Source organism: Candoia aspera, chromosome 1, assembly GCF_035149785.1.
Source record: "Candoia aspera isolate rCanAsp1 chromosome 1, rCanAsp1.hap2, whole genome shotgun sequence".
Lineage (NCBI taxonomy): Eukaryota > Metazoa > Chordata > Lepidosauria > Squamata > Boidae > Candoia > Candoia aspera.
In genome coordinates this window covers 130,157,255-130,184,371 of record NC_086153.1, presented here as the reverse complement: position 1 = coordinate 130,184,371, position 27,117 = coordinate 130,157,255, and the positions used below count along the sequence as shown (strand labels likewise).

The following is a 27,117-nucleotide window of genomic DNA, read 5'->3' as shown; positions in this document are numbered from 1 at the left end:
CGGTGGCTGAGACCGAGGGAGACGATGTGATGTTCTACGAAATTGAAGGGGAGACCGAAATCCCGCAGCCGGCGGGAAACGCCAGCCACCTGCTCTAAAGGGCGCCGCTGGGCAGGTGGTAGAGGACGGGCGCGAGCCTCCATCGGTGAGTGGCACTTACCGCATACTCATGGTGAAATTGAAATTGGGTTCCCAAGTCAAGACGGTGGAAGTATGGGCCATGATTGATTCGGGGTGTTCCCGGTGTCTGATGCACCCCGACGTGGTGGCAGCTTTGGAGCTCCCCACTTTCCCTCTACAACGACCCATCGCATTTACTCAATTGGATGGGTCCATGGCAGGGGGCAAACCGGTCACCCATTTTACAGGGCGGGTAGCCTTGCAACTGGGCAGTCACCAGGAAGGGTTGTCTTTTGTCGTGGCTCCCGTAGGGGGGCCATTGGTGGTGTTGGGGGTACCATGGTTGGTGCAGCAAAACCCCCAAATAAACTGGGTTTACCGGACCATCACATTTAGGGATGGGTTTTATCAAGCGGCAGAGGGGAAGGGTGCCCCAGAGGAGATGGTGGGGGTTGCGGCAGCTGCAACTCCGCCTTACCCGGCCTCTCCTCTGGAAGGCTTGCCGGCCGAGTACAGGATGTTTGCTGATGTATTCGGTGAAAAGGAAGCTGACCAGTTGCCCCCCCATCGAAAGACGGACTGTGCCATAGAACTGCTGCCCAACACTCAATTGCCTAAACCAAAAATTTATTCCATGACGCAAAAGGAACTGACTCTGTTGAGGGAATTTGTGGACAAAAATTTGGCGCGCGGATTCATTGAGCCGGCGAATTCACCCGTGGGGGCGCCGGTTCTTTTTCGCCCAAAAAAGGATGGGACATTGAGACTTTGTACGGATTTCCGCGGATTAAATGCCGTCTCAATTTCCAACAAATATCCCTTGCCATTGATAAAGGACATGTTGTCACATCTGGCCAAAGGCAAGATCTTCTCTAAACTGGATTTAAGAGAAGCCTACTATCGTGTACGAATCAAGGAGGGTGATGAGTGGAAAACTGCATTCAATTGCCCGTTGGGAGCCTTCCAGTATAAGGTGTTGCCGTTTGGGTTGGCTGGGGCCCCTGGGGTATTTATGCAATTAATCAATGAAGTTTTGCATGAACATCTGTTTAAAGGTGTACTGGTGTATTTGGATGATGTGTTGATTTATACGGAAACCATGAAAGAGCATGTAGCTCTGGTAAAGAAAGTCTTGTGTAAACTCAGATCTGCTGAATTGTATGCAAAGCTATCGAAATGTGCCTTTCATCAGACCCAAATTGACTACTTGGGGTATAGGATTTCTGATAAAGGTATAGAAATGGACCCTGCCAAGGTGCAGGCTATCATGGACTGGGAGAGTCCCCGCACCCGCAGGCAACTTCAAAGTTTCCTGGGGTTCAGCAACTACTACAGATTATTCATAAGGGGGTTCGCTGAGATTGCCTTGCCCCTAACGGAACTGCTTCGAACAAAAGGGGTGGGAGATACTAGGAGAGTCAAGAATCCCGGAGCGCTGTTGAGGTGGACGCCTGCTTGTCAAACGGCGTTTGAGCGGCTGAAAGCAGCTTTCGTCAAAGAGCCCATTTTACAACACCCTGATCCCTCAAAGCCTTTCGTTGTACAGGCAGATGCCTCCGATTATTCTATTGGCGCATTGTTGATGCAAAAAGACGAGGCAGGATGCCTCAAGCCCTGTGCCTATCTATCCCGCAAGTTCTCTGAGACTGAGAGGCGTTGGCATGTTTGGGAAAAGGAGGCATTTGCAGTAAAAGCTGCATTAGAAGCTTGGCGGCATCTGTTGGAAGGGGCAAATCATCCCTTTGAGGTATGGACTGATCATAAAAACTTGGAGGCACTTAGTACCCCTCGAAAACTGAGCCCTAAACAGGTTCGTTGGGCTCAATTTTTCAATCGATTCAATTTTCAGTTCAAATTTATTCCAGGGAAAAAGAACTTCTTGGCTGATGCCTTGTCAAGGCAACCTCAAGACTCTGGGGCGGCGCCAGATGTGGTAAGCACCCTATGGTCGGCGCCCCAATTGGGCATGCAGGCTGTGACGCGAAGCCAAACGCGCGCGCAGCAACCGCCCACCACAAGCGCTGTTCAGCCAAGCACTTTGTCAATTCCCTCCCAGTTGCAACAAAAGTTTTTAAAAGAACTACAAACGGATACTTGGTTGCTTGCGAATAGAGACAATGTTACTTTTGACAGAGGCTTCGCTTGGAAATCCGACCGCCTCTACGTTCCTGAAAACCTCAGAAAAGATGTGTTAACACGTTCACACGATGACAAACTCGCAGGTCACTTCGGGTTTGTAAAAACCTTGCACCTCGTTCAAGTAAAACCTTACTTAGTTTAGTTGAAGTAAAACTAAAAGTTCATGATCAAGAAGACAATTGTAGCACTTAAAGCCACTGTGTAATTTCAAAGGAATTTAAAAGTATAGCTTTCCCTGGATTAGACTAGAACACTTACTGCCTTTTTTTTAAAAAAATGGTCTTTTCCTGACATCAAAAGGAATTATCTATGCTTCTGCAATAATAATTTAAAATTTAAAAACTCTCACCGCCTTTTTGTTCCTCTGGGTTCTCAGGCGCCAAAGCAAACCTGTAGACGGATGTTATAAACAGAGGTGGCGGCAGGACCGCAACTAGGGTCTGTGTCACCAGGGGCAAACATGGATTCCACACCCATTTTGGCGCCCCCCCAGCACTCATTTTGGCGCCCCCCCCAGCACAGCACCCGGGGCACATGCCCTGCTTGCCCCCCCCCCCAGTTGCGGTCCTGGGCTGTGGCAATAATCTATAACCCTGCCTCTCCCCCCAACCCCTTTCTCTGAAATTATAAGCTTATTTATTCTGGCTGCTGCTACATGGCTACTACTCATTCAGGCAGGTGAGGAGTACCAGGGCAGAAAGAGAAGGACCATACAAGTAGTCACCCATTTGGGATGGTGTATATTAGTCCTGTTTTGAGCCATTATGAAAAGAGTGCAATAGCAAGAAAAAAAATTAGCTCAAATACATGGCCTGCTGTTGGAATTCTTAAACCGTTAACACACTGAGCAAACACACACAGAGAGAAACTGAATTGGAGCACAGGTGAAACTACCCAAAATTGAACAAGCCATCATTTAAATAAACTAATTAAACATTTCCTGGCAACTTGACCTTGCTTATTCCCGTTCTCTATGGCTTTGGGCCTGAACCCATAGGCCCAGTGACATCAATCTTGTCTTCCTAAGGAGTCTGCTTCTCACAATACCTCCAGCCAAAAACTCACTTGAAGAACCAAGCTCCTCCTCCCTTCCTCTCCTCCTCAATGCCACTCCCCCGCATTGGAGGGACAGCATCTGTATTTGGCAATATGTAAGAGGCCCTAACAGGTTATTTGAATTAAGTTTCCTTTCAGTCCACTATAATTCTCTTGCAGGCAGAAGAATTCTGAAGCACTCAATACTTGCTAATCATGTTGTGTCCTTGCAAGGGCTGGAATTAAAAATGGGATGGTCACAGAAGATTGCAGGACCTACTACGTAGCTGATTTGGGGCAAGCGCAAAAGAAAGAAAAGGGTTGGGATATGTTGGTGTGAAATTATAATGTTCCTCTTGAAAACTGAAGGAGTCTTTTTGCCACCAAAGATTAACACCGCCATCCCCCTACAATCTCTTTCCGCAAATTGGACAATCGGGCAGAACTGATCTGGGCTCCAAAATTAAGCCGGGTTAGACGTGGGCGGTACTTCGATAGGACACTATGAGGGCGTCCTGCGGTTGTAGGCCAAACTGGGAAGTTAAAAGTAATCTTGAAAGAAGGCGACGGCAAGCTATCTCCCTGGACAGCCAAGGAGCTCAACAGCCTCCGAGGAGATTTCAGTTATTGGAGGGGGGGGGGCTCTCCGTTTATTGCCTTGTTCAACTGATACTACCTGCCTTTTCCCACGCGGTGGCAGGATTGGCCTTCCTTTTAACTGGATCAGCCTCCAGCTCGGATGAAAAAACAAAGGAAAGCAGAGCACATCGCACAGCTCTCGCGCCGAAAGCAAAGCCGCCCGGTTTGGCGAAGGAAAACGCAGCTTCCCGCTGGGCGGCAGGGGGCGCGCCTGAGGGTCGCGCGGTGGGAGGGAGGCCGGGCGGGACAGCTTCGGACGGAAGAGGGTTTTAAAGCGACGCCCCACGCCCATATCGGAGCACAAGGTATGTGGGGGGACGGAGGAAGAGGGGAGAGGCCGGCCGGAAGCCCTCTCCCAGCAGAGGGGGAGTGCAGCCTCGGTGCTCAGCCCAGGGAGGAGACGGCGGGGCCCGGGAGCTGGTCGCCTGTTTCCTTTTCGCATTAGCGCCCGGCCTAGGGCAGCCCCGCTGCTTTCTTCCTGGCGTCGATTGACACTTCAGGCCACGACCGCACGCGAAGAGCCCAACCATCAGCGCCGTAACTCACCCGCCCACCCGGAGAAAGGAGGGTGGGATGGGGGTCCCGCTTGCTTGGCGAAATGCGGGCCATTGCTGAGAGCGTGGGAATTGAGCAGGTGCGCTCTGATTTGCCCACTGCGGACGAACAATCATATAAAAATTAAGCATAGGTTTTATAGTCCTGAATTGGGGCTTCAAGCATGCCTGGAAGTCAGGGGGAATAGGAGTCAGTTGCACGCGTTCCTTGTTTTGTCACTTGGGCATGTACAGGATTTATTTCCCTGCTTCCAGTTGGTAGATCAATGCTGATCTTCGGAAGCAGCATTCCTGGTCTTCAGGGTCAATAAGTTCGTTCTGCGTATAGGGGTTTCAGGACTTTATAGAAGTGATCCAACTGTATTTCTTAGAAAGGGTCCACCCCTCATGAAAGAGGCTACCAAGTTCCCATGAAGGATAGGCCCCAAAGATAAAACCATACAGTAGAAGAAGCAATCAATACAAGTGCATGTTGGACTCATATGGTTGTTTGAAATATGAGATGCCTAGTTTGTGCCCAGTACAAACATGGCAAATATCCTGGCATCTGTAGGACAGTTGGGCTTAATTTGTACTTTATTGGCAAGTCAAGATTTAACCATGGCTTATTGAATAAACAATAATTGGCTGAGTTTGCACAGAATGCCCAACTGATGAGTATCCAGCAGCAGCACTGAAGGTATTGTGATTAGCTGTGCAGTAAATGCTGTGGGAAATAAAATAGGGCAGCCATCAGGTGTCAATCAAAGCCTAGTCATTTAATGTCCTGGCTCATTACAGTGTCACCTCTTCATTGCACCTTAATATTTAAGGTCTTACCACTTCTGGTGTTGGAACTGAGAGTCAGTGTTCTGGGATCTCTGAGAACAGCTTGCCAACCCCATCTCTGAAGGGCAGTCATTGATTTTGTCACATGTAGCAAATTACAGTGGGAAGTGCTATGGCCACTCCCATTATATAACAGTGAGAACTTGCAGAAATAAGGGTACCAGCATCCCAAAAAGCTTGGAAACAGTCAGATATGCAAGAATTAAAGTGGAAAAAAGAGTCAAGGAAGAGATGCCAAAGGGAAATGGGGACATGAGAGCCAAGAATGTGGGGTTTAATATAACAGCTGGCCATGATATTAGGTGACTTTCTATATTAGGCCTTAACAACACCATCTTACTAGAAGTTTCATTAAAAAAAAAACCACATATATATGAACATTACCATTTTGGAAAATTGCATGAGATAGCCATGGGACTTGGGGGCAATGACCAGTCCATAAAACACATTGCATTCATAGGTAATATTGATTAGCCAATTAGGTAAACAGAACATTGAGACTGCTGTGCATCTTACATAATATGTGAAACAAATTGCCCATACTTAAGAAACACAATTATTTGCATCTGAAATATTAAAATTAAAATATTTAATTCAATAAAATTTTAAAAATTAATTTAAAATATTTAAACAAAACTGATCAGAGTGACCAGGATATTTAATTAGGGGAGGGGGTAAGGGCTCACAAGTGTTGGCATAAAATGAACAGTATAATAGAACATGTTTGGTGATTTCAGTGGTTCCTTCACCACATGGGCAAAGTCTGGATTTAAATGGGGTGCCCTTGTATCTCCCCTCTAAAACTACTCATGGAAGTACATTAAACCATGCCAAGGTTAAGTCCCTCCTTAATTTGGGGACAGTAGTTTGGTTTAGATAGCTGGCAGGTCTATAAGGGGCACAAGGGTTACTTAGAAATACATCTTTAGGAAGGGATCTCAGGTCAGTTTGAATATCAGTGCCCTTAAAGTATTGCTTAATTGTACATTCTTGCCCTAGCATGTGCATTTATGTTAAGGAGATCCAATTTTATACAGGTAGTCCTTGCTTAATGACCACAATTGGGACTGGGATTTTGGTTGCTAAGGGAAGCAGTCATTAAGCAAATTCAACCTGATTTTACCACCTTTTTCATGGTGGTGGTGAAGAGAATCACTTCAGGTGTTAAGTGAGCCACATAGTCATTAAGCAAATCACATAGTTCCCCTTGATTTTGCTTGCTGGAAGCTGGCTGTGAAGGTTGAGAATGGTGATCATGTCACCGTGGGATGCTGCGACAGTTGTAAACATGAACCAGTTGCCAAGTGCCCGAATCGTGATCACATGACCACGGGGATGCTGTGATGGTTGTAAGTGCAAGGACTGGTCACAAGTTGGTTTTTCCAGAATCATCACTAAACAAATGGTTGTTAAGTGAGGACTATCTGTATGTATCGCCTTGGCTGAAGAGAAGAAAAAAGTGATCAAAAAGAACCCAGTGAATTAGACCTACTGGGGAGAAGAGCAGTTTGGTTCAAATGTGAAAATATGTATCCAGACACTGGATTTAAACTTAATAATGCCAGCTTCCTGACATAAACACACGGGACTTGGAATAAAGTCCTGAGGAGCTAAGTTTGTACCCTTTCCAAAAGGTTATGGACCTCTTTGGGCACCGAATAACAACGGTGCCTGGACCTAGGCTGAATCCACTCAAAGTGCAGCTGGAATACACGATGCCCTTTGGGTGTAAAAGAATGCTTGGAGGGCTGGCAGGATGAGAACTTGGCTGTGTAACTAGTGCATGGAAGCTGGCATTAAGCCAGGAAAGGATTGTACCATTTTTCATTGCAAAATTGGGCACAGGGTAAGGCTATCTATTTACTCTAATCCTTACATAGACCAGAGAGTTAATTAGTACCTCCAGCTACTCTGATTGGTTTTCTCAGAAGATCTGGTTTCGCTTTTACTGCTACCTAGTTATTAGGACATTCTAAAATCCTTCTCTAGTTCCCCTCCTGTTGAGTTCAGTTCCTGGTAACTACACTGCCTCATCCACGTTGTTTTGTTGGTAATGGTGTGAAAGTGGTTTCCCATGGTCTTTTTCCATGGTTTTTTAATTTTCCATCTAGCCTTGGGATTTCTTAGTTATTTCCTGTTTGTGTACTAACCAACTCCAATCTTCCTGAGGTAGCCGTGGTCAATTACAAGCTCTGCCTGTTGTGACAAAATCATTTTCTTCTCCCTCCTCTCAAGTTTAGTTTTAGTGTGTTCACTTTAGTATTCTGTTTTGTCCTCCAGACTTTTCACCATGAGTGTGGATTGGATTGGCTTCAGTTATGGTGCGGTTGTGGCCCTTGGAGGTATCATAGGATATATTCGCAAAGGTAATAGTGAAATTGTATGGTGGAGAAAATGATGTAATTGTTTTCTGCTGTTTTTCTCAAATATTTTTTCTTCAATTATACTAACATATCATTATTGTTTAACATATTGGTTTGCAATACATTAAACAGCTCATAAGAAAATAAAAAGTACATTTATAAAATAATTGGAACTATTAAGATAGATTAAACTAAATATAATATAAATGTGGATATTAGAATGCTTGAAAAAAACCTAAAACAACTTAAAAGCTAAATAACCAAATTGCTAGACAGCTAAGTATGAAAGGTATTAAAATATAAGTTACTAAAATTCTAAAATAGTGTGTGTTTTTTAAAAAAGAAATGTGTTACACATAGTTGCAAACCTTAAAAATACATCATTAACAAGAGAGTAGAATAAAGTACTGTTTCAGAGGTTTGTTTCTGGAATGTTAAAGGCCACGTGAGGACAGGATTCCTGCTTCTCTCTTTGTCTCTACAAAAAAGAAAAAAGTATTTAATAATGATTTTTTAAAATGTTTCCCATCCCAAAATATTCCATTCCTCATATTTTAGTATTTTTTTGGTGCAACTGCATTAATTTTCAACAGAAAACTAATAGATAGTATCTAATTCTTCCCTCTCACTAACAGAGTGGCTTTCTTTAGCAGAATTGGAATGGATTTGGAAAGAAACAGAAGGCCGTGGTGAGGGAATCACATGGTATGCAATATGAGATTACAGGAATGCCATGTGCTTTAATCGATTGGGTGCATAGTGCATATTTGCTCTACTTTTTGTAAATCTGAAAATCCTGCTTGAATTCCCCTGGAGCAGATACCAAAGAATAATGGAAATTTGGAAGTTATGGAAGAGAATGGAGGCAGTCCACACAACCTCCTGATTAGATACTGGTCTGAAGAACATTAAGAAATAAATTACCTGATTAATCATTCCCTAACTGCATTTGTCCCATGCTTCTTAGGATCATCCCTCTCCTGTAGTAGGATTGGTACTGTACAAAGAGTGGTTATAATTATTAGGTTACCTATTACCCAAAAGGCACTAAAGGGTTCAATAAAAATCTCAGGAAACCTGAGTACACCATTTCTGCAAATGTTAGGAATTGTTCAGATCAGTCAATCTTGTTGAACCACCTGTGTGAACACAGGAATATTGTAACAGATTAATGCAGAAAAGAAAGTGATTGGGATTCAAGGGCATAGAAGCTTGAGAATGAGTTTATCCCTTGCCCAGCTTCTCACTGCACACCTTTCAGTTTCATCCCTGGAAATTTGTTTCAATAAGTTGAGGTATTGTTCAAAATGGCTGCTAATGCTGCACTAGCAGCCACTGGCGTAGCCAGATGTCTCAAGAGCCTTTATATATGTGCCATGTTATTCTTTGGATCCTAGCCACTCATATATAAGAAATGAAACTCTTGTTTCTATGTAACTTTTTCCAGAGAGATTCTTTGTCAGATTTTGTCACTTTGCATCATTACTGTCCCTTTTGTGCTTATCTGTCTACAGAAGAACAGGGTCAAAATATGTCAAATAATTAAATACATTTTTCAGGTTCCAAAAGTCAAAGTCATGTCTTTCAAAAACAGAAATACATATTCTTAAAAGGGTAGTGTAGGAGTTTTTTTTTACTTATGTATATATATCATCTTTATTACAGGCAGTAAAATCTCATTGGTTGCTGGCCTTTTCTTTGGCTTGCTAGCTTGTTATGGAGCATATTGGGTAACTCATAATCCCAAAGACGTAAAGATATCATTATGTGAGTATCCTACTTCTTGAAAAGAAAGGGTACTTCTGTTTAACAGAAACAGTTTTCAGTGCACTTTCACTATATATTGGGGTTTTTATCAGACTAATTGTAAACTGAAAACTAGTTGCTATCATATGCATTATTTCTAAGAACAGAACATGCAAAATAAAAGCTTATTGCTGTCTCTAAATTGAATCTATATTTCATTTAGTTTCTATGTGTACGATTGAGATCAGACAGTTGATTTATCCTCTTTAAGGATGGGGAAACAATAATTGGTGAGCAATCCTTACTTGTGCAGACCTGCATGTATTCACTGGAGCTTTGAGAATTTCTCTATCATGTGCGTAGAGCAACCTTTGTAAAATATGGAATTGAATGTTTTATCATTCTCAGCCAGCCTGGTTATTGGCTAGATTATCTGGGATGATAGAACTTATAGACCCATATTTCTGAAGGCTACCAGGTTGGAAACTAGGTTATGCATTCACATTAGACACTGTGTTCCCATTTAATTGATATAGTATAGTATGAATATTCACATGGCTCTGCCAAAATATGTCTAATTCACACAACAAGTTGTTTTGTTTTGTCTTGTTTTGTCTTGTCTTAGAATATATTGTGGGCCTGCCCATTCTGATTGCAAACCATGGTTTATGGCTTAGTATGGTGGGAACATTTCCAACTGTATTTTATTCAGTCAGAACTCATGTTGTAGCACCATGTGGGGACTCGGCCAACTGTTCTTAGTTGGCTATCTTTACCGAGAGATCATTAGGTAAAGTATCTTGTTGGGCCTGTTAGAACTCTCTATATCTTTTGGAACCGTTGATGAGAGAACATCCTGCATTTTTGTGTAATATAAAAACCAGCCATTAGAATCCAAGCCTTAATCAATAGTAATGTTGCTGTAAAATATAGGTTTTGGTCATATGCATTCAGTGTCATTAAACATCACAGCATGCTAGATCTGGGGCAGACATTATTGTGGTACACAAACCTCCTTTGGTGCTCCTCAGATCCCATGTCTCATCTGATCCATTCAAACTCAATGCTTTTCTGTTTCTGGAAAGTAAACATAAGCCCTGCTTCTACCCCCATCTGTTGAAATCAAGGTATACAAGCTAATACTGTACATCCTGAAGATCTCATATTAAAAAAAAATCAGGGTATTGATCAAAACACATTCTTTGAAAGGTACATGAGCTATTTCTGTATTTCATTAGTGAAACCTTATAAGATATATTTTGCTGCTAAAGTGGGTTGTGTATTTAGGAAAATATTTATGGAAAAAGAACTCTAGAGATCTCTTATTGTTGAGGTGGAAACATCAGCATTCAGGTTATAGGCACAAAGATACAGTTTGTCTTGGAATACATGTAAAGATTTCCAATTATAAGATGGTGGGTATAGAAAAAAGGGCTCTTGTGTTTTGGAATATTGTGATATTTGAGTGCTTTTTTGTTCCAAGAGCTAAATTTGTAGTCTGCTTAATTTGTAATGATTTTAATTGTTGCTGTAAACTTTTGTGAGAATATGGTTGAAGCACAGCATAACATTTGGTAAAATGAACATCTTGTATATTTGCCTGCAGTCACAGCTTTTATGCTTACTACTATAATGGGAGTGCGGTTTAAAAGGACCAAAAAACTAATGCCGGCTGGAATTATAGCAGGTCTAAGGTAAACTGTTTCTGCTCTAAGATGCAATCCAAAGCTTACTTATCCAGCCCCCAGTGACCACAGTGGGGCATACTTGTGATTACAGTTGTGTACGATTGTGCAGCATGTGATTTTAAATATTGTAAGAGAGTTTCTGGGTGTAAACCCAGGCTCATTAACATAGAATCAGTTTACAGATGACTGGACACTTGTTTTCATCCAGCTCTGATCATGCGATTTCAGAATGTCAAAGTTTACATTCTAGAGCATTCTGTGATTCTGTGGTCACACTGAAATAGGGGGAATGAGAGAGAGAGGTTGTGGTTGTGGAATTTGGTCTCCTGACTTCAAAAGGAACTACTTACACAAGAACATTATCTTTAAGAGTTGAAGTTATGCTTTCAAATATCCAAATGTATTGGACTTCAGATGCCATCATTCCCAGGCTTAGTCCATGCAAGCTTAGATTATAGCGGTTGAGGCCCAACATACTGTATGTGAACTGCACCAAGTGGGGAAGCCTGCTTTAAGGGATATCTGCAGTAGAGATGTGCGACATGTTTCACTTCAGACCTTTCTGAGGGTGAAACTTCACAAAGGTCCCTGTTTCCTGTGAAGCTCTCCATTTAGAAGAGTTTTTTTTCTCTCTCTCTCTCTGTACATACAATCCTGAATATGAAAATGTAAAACCATTCATGTCTTAACTGATCACTCATTCCTTAATTTTCTTCTTTTGTTTTTTGAACATAGCCTGGTGATGGTGTTGAGACTTGTCTTCCGGCTCATATGAGAAAAGGAGCACTTCCAGATTTCCACGCAATCAGACAAAACATTCTTTGAATTATGAATGTCCCTTCCAAAAGATCAGCCGTTTTTGTTGTGATCATGATGATAAAAAGGCAGTGTTATTCCTCATGGACTTGGAATTGCATTCATTCCTTATGTATGTGGGGCTGCATTCTTTAATGTTTTAAGTGACATTTTGTTGACTTATGTCTTTCTTCAGACCAGTGACTAACTTGGTCTTTTAATTATTATTTTAATTTGTGGAATGAGTTTTCAATTTATGCTTTATTCCCCCTGAAATGAATAGAAGCCACAGGACTTTTAAAACTCAGGTTTGTCATATATAGTGGCACCTAATAAAGTCATACCCAGTCCTGGATGATGATAATTTCATAGAACAAGGTATGCAGTAATACAAACTTACTTATATGGATTATATCATATTTCAGTTCCATTAAAATATGAATGCTGTATTCATTTCATATAATACTAAAAACATCTTTAGCTTTGAAACAGGTCTTGCTTATGTCTTGAAATGCAAAGTTAATAAATGCCATATTAAAAATAAAAACACTTTAATATTTTGGATACAAACTCTCTTGTAAGTTGTTGACTTACAGTATTTCTTAAAGTGATTTGTATGAGATAAGTGACTGGAAAAAAGTTATAGATAGGGTACAACAAAATACAATATATGTACAGTATTTTTCTGTTCTCATTACCTGACCAAGCCAAAGGTTTGTTTAGTGGGGATCTCCAAAAATGGAGAGGTTGAAGTTCATCTATTTTTAAATTGTATTCTACTTTTGGGGACAAACAACTATGGGTAATCCTCCTGGTATCACTGCTGTAGATAATAGTTCCAATGTACTTACTTTAAATCAGTGCTCAGCAAAGATGTTAGTCCACCTTAACTTGTGTATCAAGTTTATATTTGAAGGAAATACTAATTATGCTTACATTGGTTTGTAGATATGTCATAAATTACAGAACAAAATTAGTTTGGTCAAGATATAAGCATAAATAAGAGTAATGACTTCCTCAAGTTGAGCTAGACTCTTGGTGAATACATGAAACCATCCATGTACTTTTCTTAGCAACATTACAGAAGGGGTTCACTGTTGCCTTTTCAGGGATATATATATATATATATGTATTACTTCCCAAACTCTCCTACAACCCTAATAATTCCTGATTGATTCCTGTCTAATTCTAACCACATCTGCTTATTTAAGCCTTTTTCAAGATTAGCCAAAGTCAGCTAGATGCTGCCATCTGCTGCGACAGGTATAGATATGTCACAAATAAATTAGTGAAGTATATACAGAGGTGGCAAATGGTCAAAGGATACCAACAAATAGATGAGAATGCATTGCTGTAAATCTGCAGGATTAACTTCTATATAGACATGCACAAGGTAACATATTAAGTGGTAACAAAAGAGAAATTTATTGAGTTGTTAATCATTACAAAGGATAATTTTCTTAAGTTATTACTACCTAGTAACAACTACAGAAACAGCAGATAATGATGTTACAAGTAAAGAATCTCTGATTTTTTAAAGTTATAAGCTGCAATAACATAACGTATATGCTTGCGTAAGATAGAGCTTACTTTCTGTATTTGCCCATGTGAAAAAAACAGCATTATACACTATAATTTTAGACACAAGGCCTTCAAAAATATTTTCATGTAAATTACTGATTTTTCACTGTTTCAGAAGGATTGTGATTATAAAACTAAGAGGAATTGATATTTCATTTATTTTATCTTTCCAATAATAGGCTGAGTTATAATTAGCAATATATTGGGAAAAAACGTAAGTTAGCAGAAGTATGCCAGTATTTGTAAAAGCCTTCAGAAGTTGAATACTTTTTTGGCTTGTGCAAGCATGTTATCGTCATATGGGGCTTTCCTTTGACTTCCTGGCTGCAAGAATTTCTTTATTGTAGGGATGTTGCTTATTCTTGTTTTGAAAGCCTGCATGTGAAACAAACAAACAGAGATGGGTTTACAGCATGAAAATGCTAAGTATTTCTAGATATAAATGAAAATGTAAGTCTAACAATCATTAAATGTTGAAGTATTAAAAGTTTTAAATGCTAATAATACAGAGTACAGCAAAGAAACATGACAGTGGGTCAGGCCAAAAATCTTAATTTCAAAATGTTCTGAAAAGTAAATGGAAATTAGCAGAAGAATGCATTGTCTGTTGTACCATTACTGTGTACAAGCTTGAGAAACAGGCTGTGATGACAGAAATATTGTGAGATTTGGTTTTCCTTTTCCTTCCTCCTCCAAATCTATACAATAAAATTGGTGGGTTCCTGGTGTCAATATAACTCCTCTGCAGAAAGAGATTCTTCAAATAAAGATTGTGCCTCACTAATAAGCAGGTTTGCAATGACTAAGAGTTTGTCATGTATGACAGAAAATATGTAGGTTTATGGTTCTTGATACTTGCTTTGTAATCTATCTTGGAAGTTATTGGTGGAAGCTCCCAACCGGTACTCCCAGGATTTAGAGTGGGAAGAAGTCATTGGACAAAAATTGCAAATCCCTTCCTTCTCTGTCTTCCCTCTACACTCCTCTTTGCCCACCAAATCACCTGATGGTTGGGCAACCATTGGAAATAGTGCAGAAAACTTCAGAAGAAGGAGGAACTAAACATATTTCTCAGCCCTCCACTTGCAGTCATAGAAGCTCTGTTTAGGATTCAGGCCAGCATCTTTGTTTAGTTTCATTTAGACATTTGTTGTCTAAATGAATGTTGGATTGTAAATTCCTCATTACTAGAGCTTTACTCAAATAGCTTAAATATTGAGCAACCTGTACAGGTATAACCTGCAGTACAGGCTAGGCTGCATAGAAAGAATCTGGCAAAGTATCAAAGAGCTGTGAACCTTCATGATGTGTGTAGGTGAGTGGGTGGGCTTTAAAAGGAACTTTGTGTTACTGGATCTTTTTAATCTATACTAAATATATTTGTTTGCAGCTTCAAAGAAACATAAACCAGAGATAGTGTTGATGAAATGAGCCACAAGGTTCTTCTGCAGCTAGATTCGGGAGATCTACCAGCATGGGGTCTGATGAATCAGGCAATATACACATTTAAGAAAGCAAGCTTGAGTTCTAGGTCTTCATGAAACAGATTCAAAATCCTGTGCATCTTAGATTGCAAAGAAATTGACTACATGATTTTAAACTGAGAAGGAAGATTGAATTAGCAAGTTACTGAATGCAGTTAAAAACTGCAAACATCTGACATCCTATTACTTATCCTAATCTTGTGGGATCTTGTCCTCACCACTGTATTGCATTTCACAGAAGGCCTCCAGGGGATCAAGCAGATACTTGACATTATCTGCTGCACTCCAAACAGCTCCCAGTGGTTTACAGTATAAACATTGCTAAAGACCACCAGTAAACCAATAAAAGGACACCAATCCCACCTGACATCCTGCGTACCAAATCTGAAATCCAAAGTGATTTCCACTGCAAACCGATGGAGCAACAGTGGAAAAACATTGTTTCACATCCCCTATGTGGTCTACATAGATGGAATCTGTCCCTCCAATAATAATAAACCAGAGCATCTACTCTCAGCTAGATTGGTGACTGGGAGAGGGTTACAGAACAGAGAGGGACTCATCAGCAAGCTTGTCATTTTAGTCAGTATAGCAACATGCTTCAGTTGAATTCAGTTTGAGTTTGAACAACCTATCTTATTTGTATGCCTCTTCTAAACATTATATTTTGAGTCTATTCTCCCCACATTCCACTAAGTCACATGAATAAACTATACAGAAGTGTTCCAGTTTGGTAAAAGTTCTGGTGATGGCCACAGTATCGAGTGGGATCACTCACTAGAGGATTGCATTATTTCACATTATTTCTTTAGAAATACCCAAACATACCCATTTCTGACACACATCCCTGAACCTCATGTAAGGAGGGAAATAGTGTCTGAAATGTGCAGACTGGATAGATTGGTTGAAATGTGCAGACTTGGAAGAGATGGTGTTCTTTTCCAAGCACGTGCCGTGCACCAACACGGGCAATGATTAGGAATTCCTACATTTCTATATATCATCCATATAAAGCAAAGGGATAGAAATTCATAGTCATTCACTATGTGGGATTCCAGATGTCAAAGCCATTACTATCATCATCATCATGACATGCTGGTTGCTGTACTGATTCTTTTAAAATAGTTCCCCCGGTGGCTGACAATCTAGTCTCGGTATTTGCACTCTGCGAAAACACAGACTGCCTTGTATTGCGGTAATATAGCTTGCAAATTCCCATAATTTTGCTTTTAATACTGTCTTTACCTGCAGCAGAGGAAATTTAGAGAGAACATCAGACTTGAATTCTTCTGCCATTAAGATAGTTTCCAGGAGATGGACATCTGCCCAACTAAACTGGTTACCAACAAGAAAATGTTGCCCATGGTCTTTCAAAATCTGGAACGTATGAAGAAACCAAGTTAAGATAAAGGTATTTGGGCCCTAAGATTGCAAAAGACAGCACAAACTGGAGACCTTCTTTCTGTTTCAGCTGCATAAATGGAAAGACAGGTTGTGGCATTCTATCAGTCATTTCCTTGTCATTTGATACACATAATTTGTATTCTTTTTATTACTTTAGACAGATAAGCTTCCCTGGTACATTTCTAATAGATGCAATATTTGCAACAGGAGCAAAATAATTGCTTTGGCTGCTGGTCCTATATAATGGATGGTTCCAAACTGTTCAAAGTAGTGCTACAGTCCACTGACCATTGCTTTGACAGGAAATTCTGTCTTGTTCCATATTTACATCTTGGGAGACATACGCTGGCAGGTGTATATTCTAAGCCAACATTCCTCAAGCTGGAAGGTTCCAGACACACTGGATTACAACCTCATCATCCTTAGCCAGTATGACCATGGCAATTAGTCCAAGATGCTTTAGTCCAACACAACTGAAGGAAATACTGTACATTGGGAAGACTAGTTCTAAAGCAACTGCCTCATTATTACTTACCTTCTCATATGCTGGAAAATATCTGGTTGTGATTCTTTCAGTAATCAGGGCCCTTTGCTTTTCTTTATTTTCAGGTGGCTCGAAAAATGACATTGTAATCATTCCCATCAGATCAGTGGTTCCTTCCACATACATGTCAATCCTGAAAAAAATGGTTAATATGGATAGAGAAAATATTTTAAAAATTGAATTGGGCCCCAGGTGACTATATGGACGAATGTCCACTATCTTGACCTCTTTAAAAAATTATTTAAAATTGGTAGTTACTTTTGAAACAAAATGGCTAGTTAAGAAATTTAAATCTGATTTAAATGTAATAGAAGCATTTCTACATCCTTCTTAGTTAATATCTACAACCTAAAGCCTGATTCCACTTTGCAGGCATTAATGCATTAAAGATGCATTTATATATGGCAATCTTTGGAAGGAAAATAACCATTTTGAGCAAAAAGTGGCAAAGAAGTGTTTAAAATACTTCCGCAACCACTGTCCTGTAAAACGTATTTTTCTAAGATAATTGTGCAGGAAGGGAACTTGCAGTTGTTGTAATGTTGCTGACTTTCAAATGAAACACCCAGCCAGCATGGCCAATATTGAAAGAAGCTGAAAGTTTTAATTCATCAACACCAGGAAGGCCATAAGTTTCCCATTCCTGCTTCAGAGGAATGCTTTCAAAAAAATAAAGTCTTGCTACATATATTTACAATTTGCTCTTCAAACCATTGTTTTTCTACTGTGTTTCATTGCAACATCAATAAATAGCTGCTTGTCCCAATCATTTGAAATCCAAATGAAAGATTTGATCAGGCAGGCAGAACGGGATCTGAATTGCAAAAACTGGAGTGCCCAGTAGATGGGAGCAAAGGGCCACAGAAAGATCTATCTCTTTGCCACCTTCTAGTGGTTGTCTACATTATTGCAGTCCAGATCTGGCATCCACAGCTACTTTCCTGAATGCTCCTACACAGTATAGAGTTACTCCCCAAACTAGATCTGTATTACAGGCTATACTTCTGTTACAAGTCTGCAATAAATTCTAGATTTTAATCAACATAGCCATAACCCCATACAGTGCTCTCTCCTTCATATCCTTCCCGTAGAGATTGTGTTTTGCTGCAATATAGCTGAGAATGGCTCGTGTTTGCACCAACTTCATCCCATCAATTTCCACCATGGGTACTTGTTGAAAAAGTAGCCATCCATCTGGTAAAAGGCAAAAAAGAGGAAAGGTAATTCAGGAAGTATAGATTCAATTTAAATGAAACTAAAAATGTTAGTTGAATATTTCAGATTGATTTGACTAGCTTATTTAATATGTTCTACAATTTAAAGTTCTTAGCAGTATGGGAATACCAAGCCATCTTGTATGCCTCCTGAAGAATCTGTATAATGACCAAGTAGCAACAGTAAGAACAGACCACAGAACAACAGACTGGTTTAAGATTGGGAAAGGAGTACGGCAGGGCTGTATACTCTCACCCTACCTATTCAACTTGTATGCAGAACACATCATGCGACATGTGGGCTTGAGGAATCCAAGGCTGGGGTTAAAATCGCTGGAAGAAACATTGACGATCTCAGATATGCAGATGATACCACTTTGATGGCTGAAAGCAAAGAGGAACTGAGGAGCCTTATGATGAAGGTGAAAGAAGAAAGTGCAAAAGCTGGCCTGCAGCTAAACCTCAAAAAAACCAAGATTATGGCAACCAGCTTGATTGATAACTGGCAAATAGAGGGAGAAAATGTAGAAGCAGGGAAAGACTTTGTATTTCTAGGTGCGAAGATTACTGCGGATGCTGACTACAGTCAGGAAATCAGAAGACGCTTAATCCTTGGGAGAAGAGCAATGACAAATCTCGATAAAATAGTTAAGAGCAGAGACATCACACTGACAACAAAGGTCTGCATAGTTAAAGCAATGGTGTTCCCCGTAGTAACATATGTCTGCGAGAGCTGGACCATAAGGAAGGCTGAGCAAAGGAAGATAGATGCTTTTGAACTGTGGTGTTGGAGGAAAATTCTGAGAGTGCCTTGGACTGCAAGAAGATCAAACCAGTCCATCCTCCAGGAAATAAAGCCAGACTGCTCACTTGAGGGAATGATATTAAAGGCAAAACTGAAATACTTTGGCCCCACAATGAGAAGACAGGACACCCTGGAGAAGATGCTGATGCTAGGGAGAGTGGAAGGCAAAAGGAAGAGGGGCCGACCAAGGGCAAGATGGATGGATGATATTCTAGAGGTGATGGACTCGTCCCTGGGGGAGCTGGGGGTGTTGACAACCGACAGGAAGCTCTGGCGTGGGCTGGTCCATGAAATCACGAAGAGTCAGAAGCGACTGAATGAATAAACAACAACACAATTAAAAAAAAAACATGAAGTAAAAATTCAAGCATTGCACCCTCAGGATACAGAGCACATCTTAACAGAGCAACTTCCATTTCCATATTAGTCTGTATAACCAGGATTATTTATTTATTTATCAAATTTGTCACCGCCCATCTCCTCCAACCTTCAGCAAAGGATCGTTACCTTGTCGTGGTGCTGGAGCTTGAGCACCTCAATGATGCCATGAGCTAAACCGTGAAGGGCCACCCAAGACGGGAAGGTCATGACAGAGAGGTCAGACTAAATGCGATCCCTGGGGAAGGTAATGGCAACCCACCCCAGTATTCTTGCCGTGAAAACTAAATGGATCAGTACAAACAGAGATATGTCGGTATACCATCGGAAGATGAGACCCCCAGGTCGGAAGATGGTCAAAATGCTACTGGGGAGGAACAGAGGATGAGTTCAACTAGCCCCAGACGTGATGACGCAGCTAGCTCAAAGCCGAAAGGACGGCTAGCGGCCGACGGTGCTGGTGGTGAACGGCGAATCCGATGTTCTAAGGATCAACACACCATTGGAACCTGGAATGTAAGATCTATGAGCCAGGGCAAATTGGATGTGGTTATTGGTGAGATGTCAAGATTAAAGATAGACATTCTGGGCGTCAGTGAACTGAAATGGACTGGGATGGGCCACTTCACATCAAATGACCACCAGATCTACTACTGTGGACAAGAGGACCACAGAAGAAATGGAGTAGCCTTCATAATTAATAGTAAAGTGGCTAAAGCAGTGCTTGGATACAACCCAAAAAACGACAGAATGATCTCAATTCGAATTCAGGGCAAGCCATCTAACATCACAGTGATCCAAATATACGCCCCAACCACAAATGCTGAAGAAGCTGAAGTAGAGCAGTTCTATGAGGATCTGCAGCACCTACTGGACAACACGCCTAAAAGAGATGTTATTTTCATCACAGGAGACTGGAATGCTAAGGTGGGCAGTCAAATGACACCTCGAATTACAGGTAAGTATGGCCTGGGAGAACAAAATGAAGCAGGACATAGGCTGATAGAATTTTGCCAAGACAATTCACTCTGCATAACAAACACTCTCTTCCAACAACCTAAGAGAAGGCTTTATACATGGACTTCACCAGATGGACAACACCGAAATCAGATTGATTACATCCTTTGCAGCCAAAGGTGGCGGACATCTGTACACTCGGTAAAAACAAGGCCTGGAGCTGACTGTAGTTCCGATCACGAACTTCTTCTTGCACAATTTAGGATCAGACTAAAGAGATTAGGGAAGACCCACAGATCAGCTAGATATGAGCTCACTAATATTCCTAAGGAATATGCAGTGGAGGTGAAGAATAGATTTAAGGGACTGGACTTAGTAGATAGGGTCCCAGAAGAACTCTGGACAGAAGTTGGCAGCATTGTTCAGGAGGCGGCAACAAAATACATCCCAAAGAAAGAGAAAACCAAGAAGGCAAAATGGCTGTCTGCTGAGACACTAGAAGTAGCCCAAGAAAGAAGGAAAGCAAAAGGCAACAGTGATAGGGGGAGATATGCCCAATTAAATGCAAAATTCCAGAGGTTAGCCAGAAGAGATAAGGAATTATTTTTAAACAAGCAATGTGCGGAAGTGGAAGAAGACAACAGAATAGGAAGGACAAGAGACCTCTTCCAGAAAATTAGAAACATTGGAGGTAAATTCCAGGCAAAACTGGGTATGATCAAAAACAAAGATGGCAAGGACCTAACAGAAGAAGAAGAGATCAAGAAAAGGTGGCAAGAATATACAGAAGACCTGTATAGGAAGGATAACAATATCGGGGATAGCTTTGACGGTGTGGTCAGTGAGCTAGAGCCAGACATCCTGAAGAGTGAGGTTGAGTGGGCCTTAAGAAGCATTGCTAATAACAAGGCAGCAGGAGACGACGGCATCCCAGTGGAACTGTTCAAAATCTTGCAAGATGATGCTGTCAAGGTAATGCATGCTATATGCCAGCAAATTTGGAAAACACAAGAATGGCCATCAGATTGGAAAAAATCAACTTATATCCCCATACCAAAAAAGGGAAACACTAAAGAATGTTCAAACTATCGAACAGTGGCACTCATTTCGCATGCCAGTAAGGTAATGCTCAAGATCCTGCAAGGTAGACTTCAGCAGTTCATGGAGCGAGAATTGCCAGATGTACAAGCTGGGTTTAGAAAAGGCAGAGGAACTAGAGACCAAATTGCCAATATCCGCTGGATAATGGAAAAAGCCAGGGAGTTTCAGAAAAACATCTATTTCTGTTTTATTGACTATTCTAAAGCCTTTGACTGTGTGGACCATAACAAATTGTGGCAAGTTCTTAGCGGTATGGGGATACCAAGTCATCTTGTCTGCCTCCTGAAGAATCTGTATAACGACCAAGTAGCAACAGTAAGAACAGACCACGGAACAACTGACTGGTTTAGGATTGGGAAAGGAGTACGGCAGGGCTGTATACTCTCACCCTACCTATTCAACTTGTATGCAGAACACATCATGCGACAAGCTGGGCTTGAGGAATCCAAGGTTGGAGTTAAAATCTCTGGAAGAAACATTAACAATCTCAGATATGCAGATGATACCACTTTGATGGCTGAAAGCGAAGAGGAACTGAGGAGCCTTATGATGAAGGTGAAAGAAGAAAGTGCAAAAGCTGGTTTGCAGCTAAACCTCAAAAAAACCAAGATTATGGCAACCAGCTTGATTGATAACTGGCAAATAGAGGGAGAAAATGTAGAAGCAGTGAAAGACTTTGTATTTCTAGGTGCAAAGATTACTGCAGATGCTGACTGCAGTCAGGAAATCAGAAGACGCTTAATCCTTGGGAGAAGAGCAATGACAAATCTCGATAAAATAGTTAAGAGCAGAGACATCACACTGACAACAAAGGTCCGCATAGTTAAAGCAATGGTGTTCCCCGTAGTAACATATGGCTGCGAGAGCTGGACCATAAGGAAGGCTGAGCGAAGGAAGATCGATGCTTTTGAACTGTGGTGTTGGAGGAAAATTCTGAGAGTGCCTTGGACTGCAAGAAGATCCAACCAGTCCATCCTCCAGGAAATAAAGCCAGACTGCTCACTTGAGGGAATGATATTAAAGGCAAAACTGAAATACTTTGGCCACATAATGAGAAGACAGGACACCCTGGAGAAGATGCTGATGCTAGGGAGAGTGGAAGGCAAAAGGAAGAGGGGCCGACCAAGGGCAAGATGGATGGATGATATTCTAGAGGTGACGGACTCGTCCCTGGGGGAGCTGGGGGTGTTGACGACCGACAGGAAGCTCTGGCGTGGGCTGGTCCATGAAGTCACGAAGAGTCGGAAGCGACTAAACGAATAAACAACAACAAAATCTCCTCCAACCAGAGGGACTCTGGGCGGTTTACAATATAAAACAATAAATATATAATAAAATTCCAATATAAAATACACTATAAAACAATTTCACAAAGCTACCAAATATTATAAATTATATTTCTTTATTTATAAATAGTTTATTTATAATATAATATTTAATTAATATTAATTAATTTCTGGGCTTCAATTCCCAGCAATCTTAGGAACCATTTTGCTGGCTGAGGAAAGCTAATGAAACTCATCATAAGAAGGGCTCTTTTTCTGAGAGCCACCCAAGTCACCCCACATTGTCAGGACAATTCTTCTACTGAGGATCCACGTGTGCAAATAAGATATATGCAGTCCTCCTTGGAGCTAAGTAATAGTACAAAATCACCACTTAGGACTGAGTCCAGAAGCACTCAAGCTGTCAGTTGCACAAGCTCCAGATATATTTTTACAATTTATACGACACCATTTAATTCACCCCCAAACAGATTGTTTATAAACTCTTGCAATGGATCTTGTCGTAAAGTGGATAATAAATTTTATTTAAAATTTGCATCCTAACTTACCACTGCGCAACTTCTCCAAATCTTCATTCGTTTCTATAAATTGTTCTTCAAACTGAAAAGCAGAAATAAAGCAAAATGTTTTTTTCTTGCTATATAAGATTATTTTGGAGAAAGCAGCTCATGCTTGGAATAGTTTTTGAAACCAGTTGTAAAAAGAAACAATACGACAAAGACTCCCAATCTTTGGGGATTCATTCAGACTTTTATGAATAAGCAATAGGTGCCTTTGGAAAATGGCTATTGAAGGATCCTTGTACATTTTCAAAGAGGCTGCCACAGGTGCACCACCAGTTAAAAAGGTCACAACTCCTTCAAGGTGACCTCAGGGCTTGTAATTTCAGCCCTGTAGGTTTCTTGACCACAGTTTGGAAAGGGTTTGCTTTTATTTTTTTCAATTTCCTAGTCTAGCATATGGTCATTCCTAGTGCTCTTTCATCCAAATTCTAACCAAGTCTGCTTTGTTTTTTGCAATCAACCAAGGTTGGCTCAGCACAGCAAAGAGCTTTACAAGCTTATTACTTGCTTGTGTGTGTGTGTGTGCCTACCTTCAAGTCAGTCTTGCAGTTTTCAAGACAAGCCCCTGCAGTTTTCTTAGCAAGATTTTCAGAAGTAGCTTGCCCTTGCCTGCTTCCTAGGGCTCAGAGAGAGTGACTGGCCCAGGGTCACTCAGCTGGCTTCGTGCCCAAGAACTGACAATCTCCCAGTTTCTAGTCTGATGCCTTAACCACTACACCAAACTGACTCTCATATTACCCTCTACCCCCTCCTTATCACCTCTGCTTACATCTTGTCCTTTTTCTGGGCAGGGAGACTGAGAAAAGCAAGCCCTGAGTCCAAAGGCAGTCTTGGAAAGAACAGTAATGCCAGCAGCTGTAATTTTTGTAGCATGCCAGCTCCTTATTTTGTGTATGTGTATGTGTATGTGTATGTATGTGTGAAAAGCCCTCCTACCTGTTGCTCTATGGAGTTGCAAAACCAGCTGGGCCAACCAGCGCATGGACATGGGGATCATCTTTCAAAGGCAGGTCTCTGAGGCCAGAGATCAGCATCCCCAGCCTTGGAGAGCTGGTTTTGAAGAACAGATCGCATGCTCAGTGGTTCTGTGGAACTGCTTAACTCTCTCCATATAATAAAATAACCCTAATGAAAAGGAAATCAGCTTTGTTTTGAATTCCATTGCAAAATATGACTTGGACCTGGAATCACTCTGATCCCCCTCCTGGGTTCTGATTTCATTGTCCACACAGGTATGTCTTCCCTCCCAAAACTGCCATTCAATACCATCTTTTTTTTTTTTTGGCATCTCAGAAGCTTTAAGCACACCAATGCAGAGCCTCCCTAAAACGTTGAAAAATCAGTTTAAACTCACAAGACACAGAAAGGGGAGACCTGCTCCCCAAGGGGGAAAATATTCTTTGAGTGCTTTGATTCTTGCACCTGTGGGTGTATAAACCCGCCCATTTTATGAAGAATCTGTTCCAAGTGTGAATCATCCGTAAACCTCTGAAGCTAGTATTAGAAGATCCTGTTGAGATGTGAGCCAGAACACAAGCTGAGTTCATTCTGTAAGCCTGCAGCAGGCATGATAAAACAGACCTCAACTCCAGCTGCTGCAAGAAGCCAGCGGATGGATTCCATTCTTCCTCTTGTTCGAGTGTAGTGCAGTTTGGGTTTCCCTGCCATCTTTTGGAAATTCTTCTGACCTCTCAAGCACAGCCCAAGTCAGAAAATGGACTTGGTGGATGTCCTAAAATAAAAGTGGAAGAGGATTCATCATGAATCAAGAAGTAACTGCTTTCAGCACAGAAACAATCGAATATAGTCCATAGCACGCAGTGAGCTAGACTTCTGGATTAGTCTTCTTCAAGGAGCTCTTAAGAATACTAAGGTGTCACTTACTGGTTGGGTTCCCATCTTAGGCAGAATTCAATAGATCTAATTTTCCTCTATGCTGTTGAATCCCAGTAGCTGGAAAACCTTGCGTTCTTGAATTTCTGCGTGCCAGTCCCTCTTTAAAAATGCAGAAGCCTTGCTAAAAAAACTACAGCCCATTTGAGAAGAATGAGTTTAGAGAATCCAACACTCTTTGAAGTATCAGTACCTAGCTTGATAATTATAGAGTTCAGAAACCTACAACCCCAATTATGGCTCCAATTCTTTGTGGCTCAATTTTAATCCAGTACATCTCATCCAACTCAAGACAATTTCTTTCAGATTAGATACATCCCAAAAAATCCACCAACCCCAACAGCCTCAAGGCTCTAGGCAACTGTTGTTCCCATATAATCAGGAAAGTAACTAATACAATAGTATACACCACAGTGTGTGTATTTACCAGTCACTGCCAGATGGGTCTAGCATGGGATGTCCATGCAGATACACTGCTTATCATAGCAGGCACTGTAACTGCCAGAAGAAGCAAGTAAAAGCACTCACCAGATGCAACTTCTCTGGTGTGTAATTGCTCTGAGAAATGACCCCAAATCAGTAAGGAATCTGAAGTTCTTCCTCCTTTTGTATGACAGTTCCTTTTTTTTTTCATTTATTTAACTGAGTTGTTAAAATATGCTTAGTCATACCATTTCTATCTTCAAGTCCAGAGGGATAAGAATTAATTTGTGAACTAAATTTTGCAACAATTTCCAAAAAGAACTGATAGAGCAAATGATTAACCTGCATTTAGAGCTGGCTAAAGAAGGTCACCTATCAGCTGGTCATTCTTCAGCCACACAACAGATAGACCATTCAGTAAGAATAGTTTCTTTCACACAAGGAGAAGATGTATCAGCTGGATTTCATGCTGTCATACAGCTGATAGACAGAGGAAAAATATTCACCAGCCTTCATGCCTAAGTCCAGCTCAGCTCCATTCCAGGCAAACTACATGAACATGCAGTTGTCTTGGTACAATACAGAAATGGCTTGCCATTGCTTTCTTCCAGGATATAATTTCAAGCCCCCTGTTTAATCTAAAGCACTGATCTTCCAAGATGGTCTCTGACTGAAGTGCTATCCAATCTTTTCTCTCCTTAGCTTTCCAGGTAAGCCAAGGTTACCTAAATGCCATTGCCTGGTGAGGCTAACTAATCAATCATTGATTTGCCAACTAATCAGAAAAAGCACGAGAGTTGTATTCTTGTTCTTCAAATAACTGCTTGATGTGGGTAAATTAAGAGGTCAGTTGTCTTACATCACACAAACAAATATTAAGAGGATATCTAATAACTTCCCCATTCAAGAAATGTGTGTGGAGGGCACACAATTGTGTGTATGATTAGCTAGGGGAGTCCAGGTTACCCCCCACCATACACACTCAAAGGAAAATGAGATTGAAGACCACATAGCCATCCACATACCTGTCCACTTTTTTTCACCACATACCAACAAACGCAAAATGACTTTGCTAGTCAGAGAGGCATTTGAAAATGGGTATAGCCACTGGATGGAAGTTCACCGGATGAGCCCATACAGGCTAGCACCCTCCCAGCCATACACATTTGTGAAATGTATCTGGGATCATCTGAATGCCATATTGAGACCTAAGCAAAACCACCAGTTGGTGAAGAGCTGACAGTTCATCAAGCTACAAGAAAATCCCTTGTGGATGTTTAGTCTTTAAAGGTGGATGATCTGCTCAAAGTTTCCATCTCTAGACATCCCTGAAGGAGCAGGGAACAGCATTGCGGTGGCGATTGGCAGCCAGACAGCGAATTCTGGCTAGCAAAGTCTCTCTGGAAAAAGGAGAGAACATGAGATTGCCCACTTGTACTCCAGACAGCTGTTCCACATGAGTAGACCATAGGAACTGAGGTTTTTGTGGTCAACTTCTGAGTCAAGTGGCTGGGAGTCAAGGGATTTCAACCAAGCTCATAGCCATAATGTAGCCTATATGGGTCACCTTAAATCAC

General features: G+C 41.1%; 2 protein-coding genes across 2 annotated transcripts; one reads left to right on the top strand and one right to left on the bottom strand.

The window, feature by feature from the left end:
* Nucleotides 1-4,138: 4,138 nt before the first annotated feature.
* Nucleotides 4,139-13,885, top strand: TMEM14A (transmembrane protein 14A). Its single transcript, XM_063313652.1, has 5 exons — nt 4,139-4,238; nt 7,596-7,681; nt 9,344-9,445; nt 11,031-11,118; nt 11,848-13,885. Exons 2-5 carry the CDS (start codon nt 7,606-7,608, stop codon nt 11,885-11,887), a joined length of 306 nt encoding a protein of 101 aa, XP_063169722.1. The 5' UTR covers nt 4,139-4,238; nt 7,596-7,605; the 3' UTR covers nt 11,888-13,885.
* Nucleotides 13,040-24,946, bottom strand: LOC134504432 (glutathione S-transferase-like). The gene is made up of 6 exons (XM_063313640.1): nt 24,806-24,946; nt 23,210-23,261; nt 17,982-18,114; nt 16,912-17,053; nt 16,218-16,349; nt 13,040-13,863 (listed from the first exon to the last, which is right to left on the bottom strand). The coding sequence occupies exons 1-6, from the start codon at nt 24,890-24,892 to the stop codon at nt 13,741-13,743; spliced, it is 669 nt and encodes a 222-aa protein (XP_063169710.1). The 5' UTR covers nt 24,893-24,946; the 3' UTR covers nt 13,040-13,740.
* Between the last annotated feature and the right edge of the window lie 2,171 nt (nt 24,947-27,117).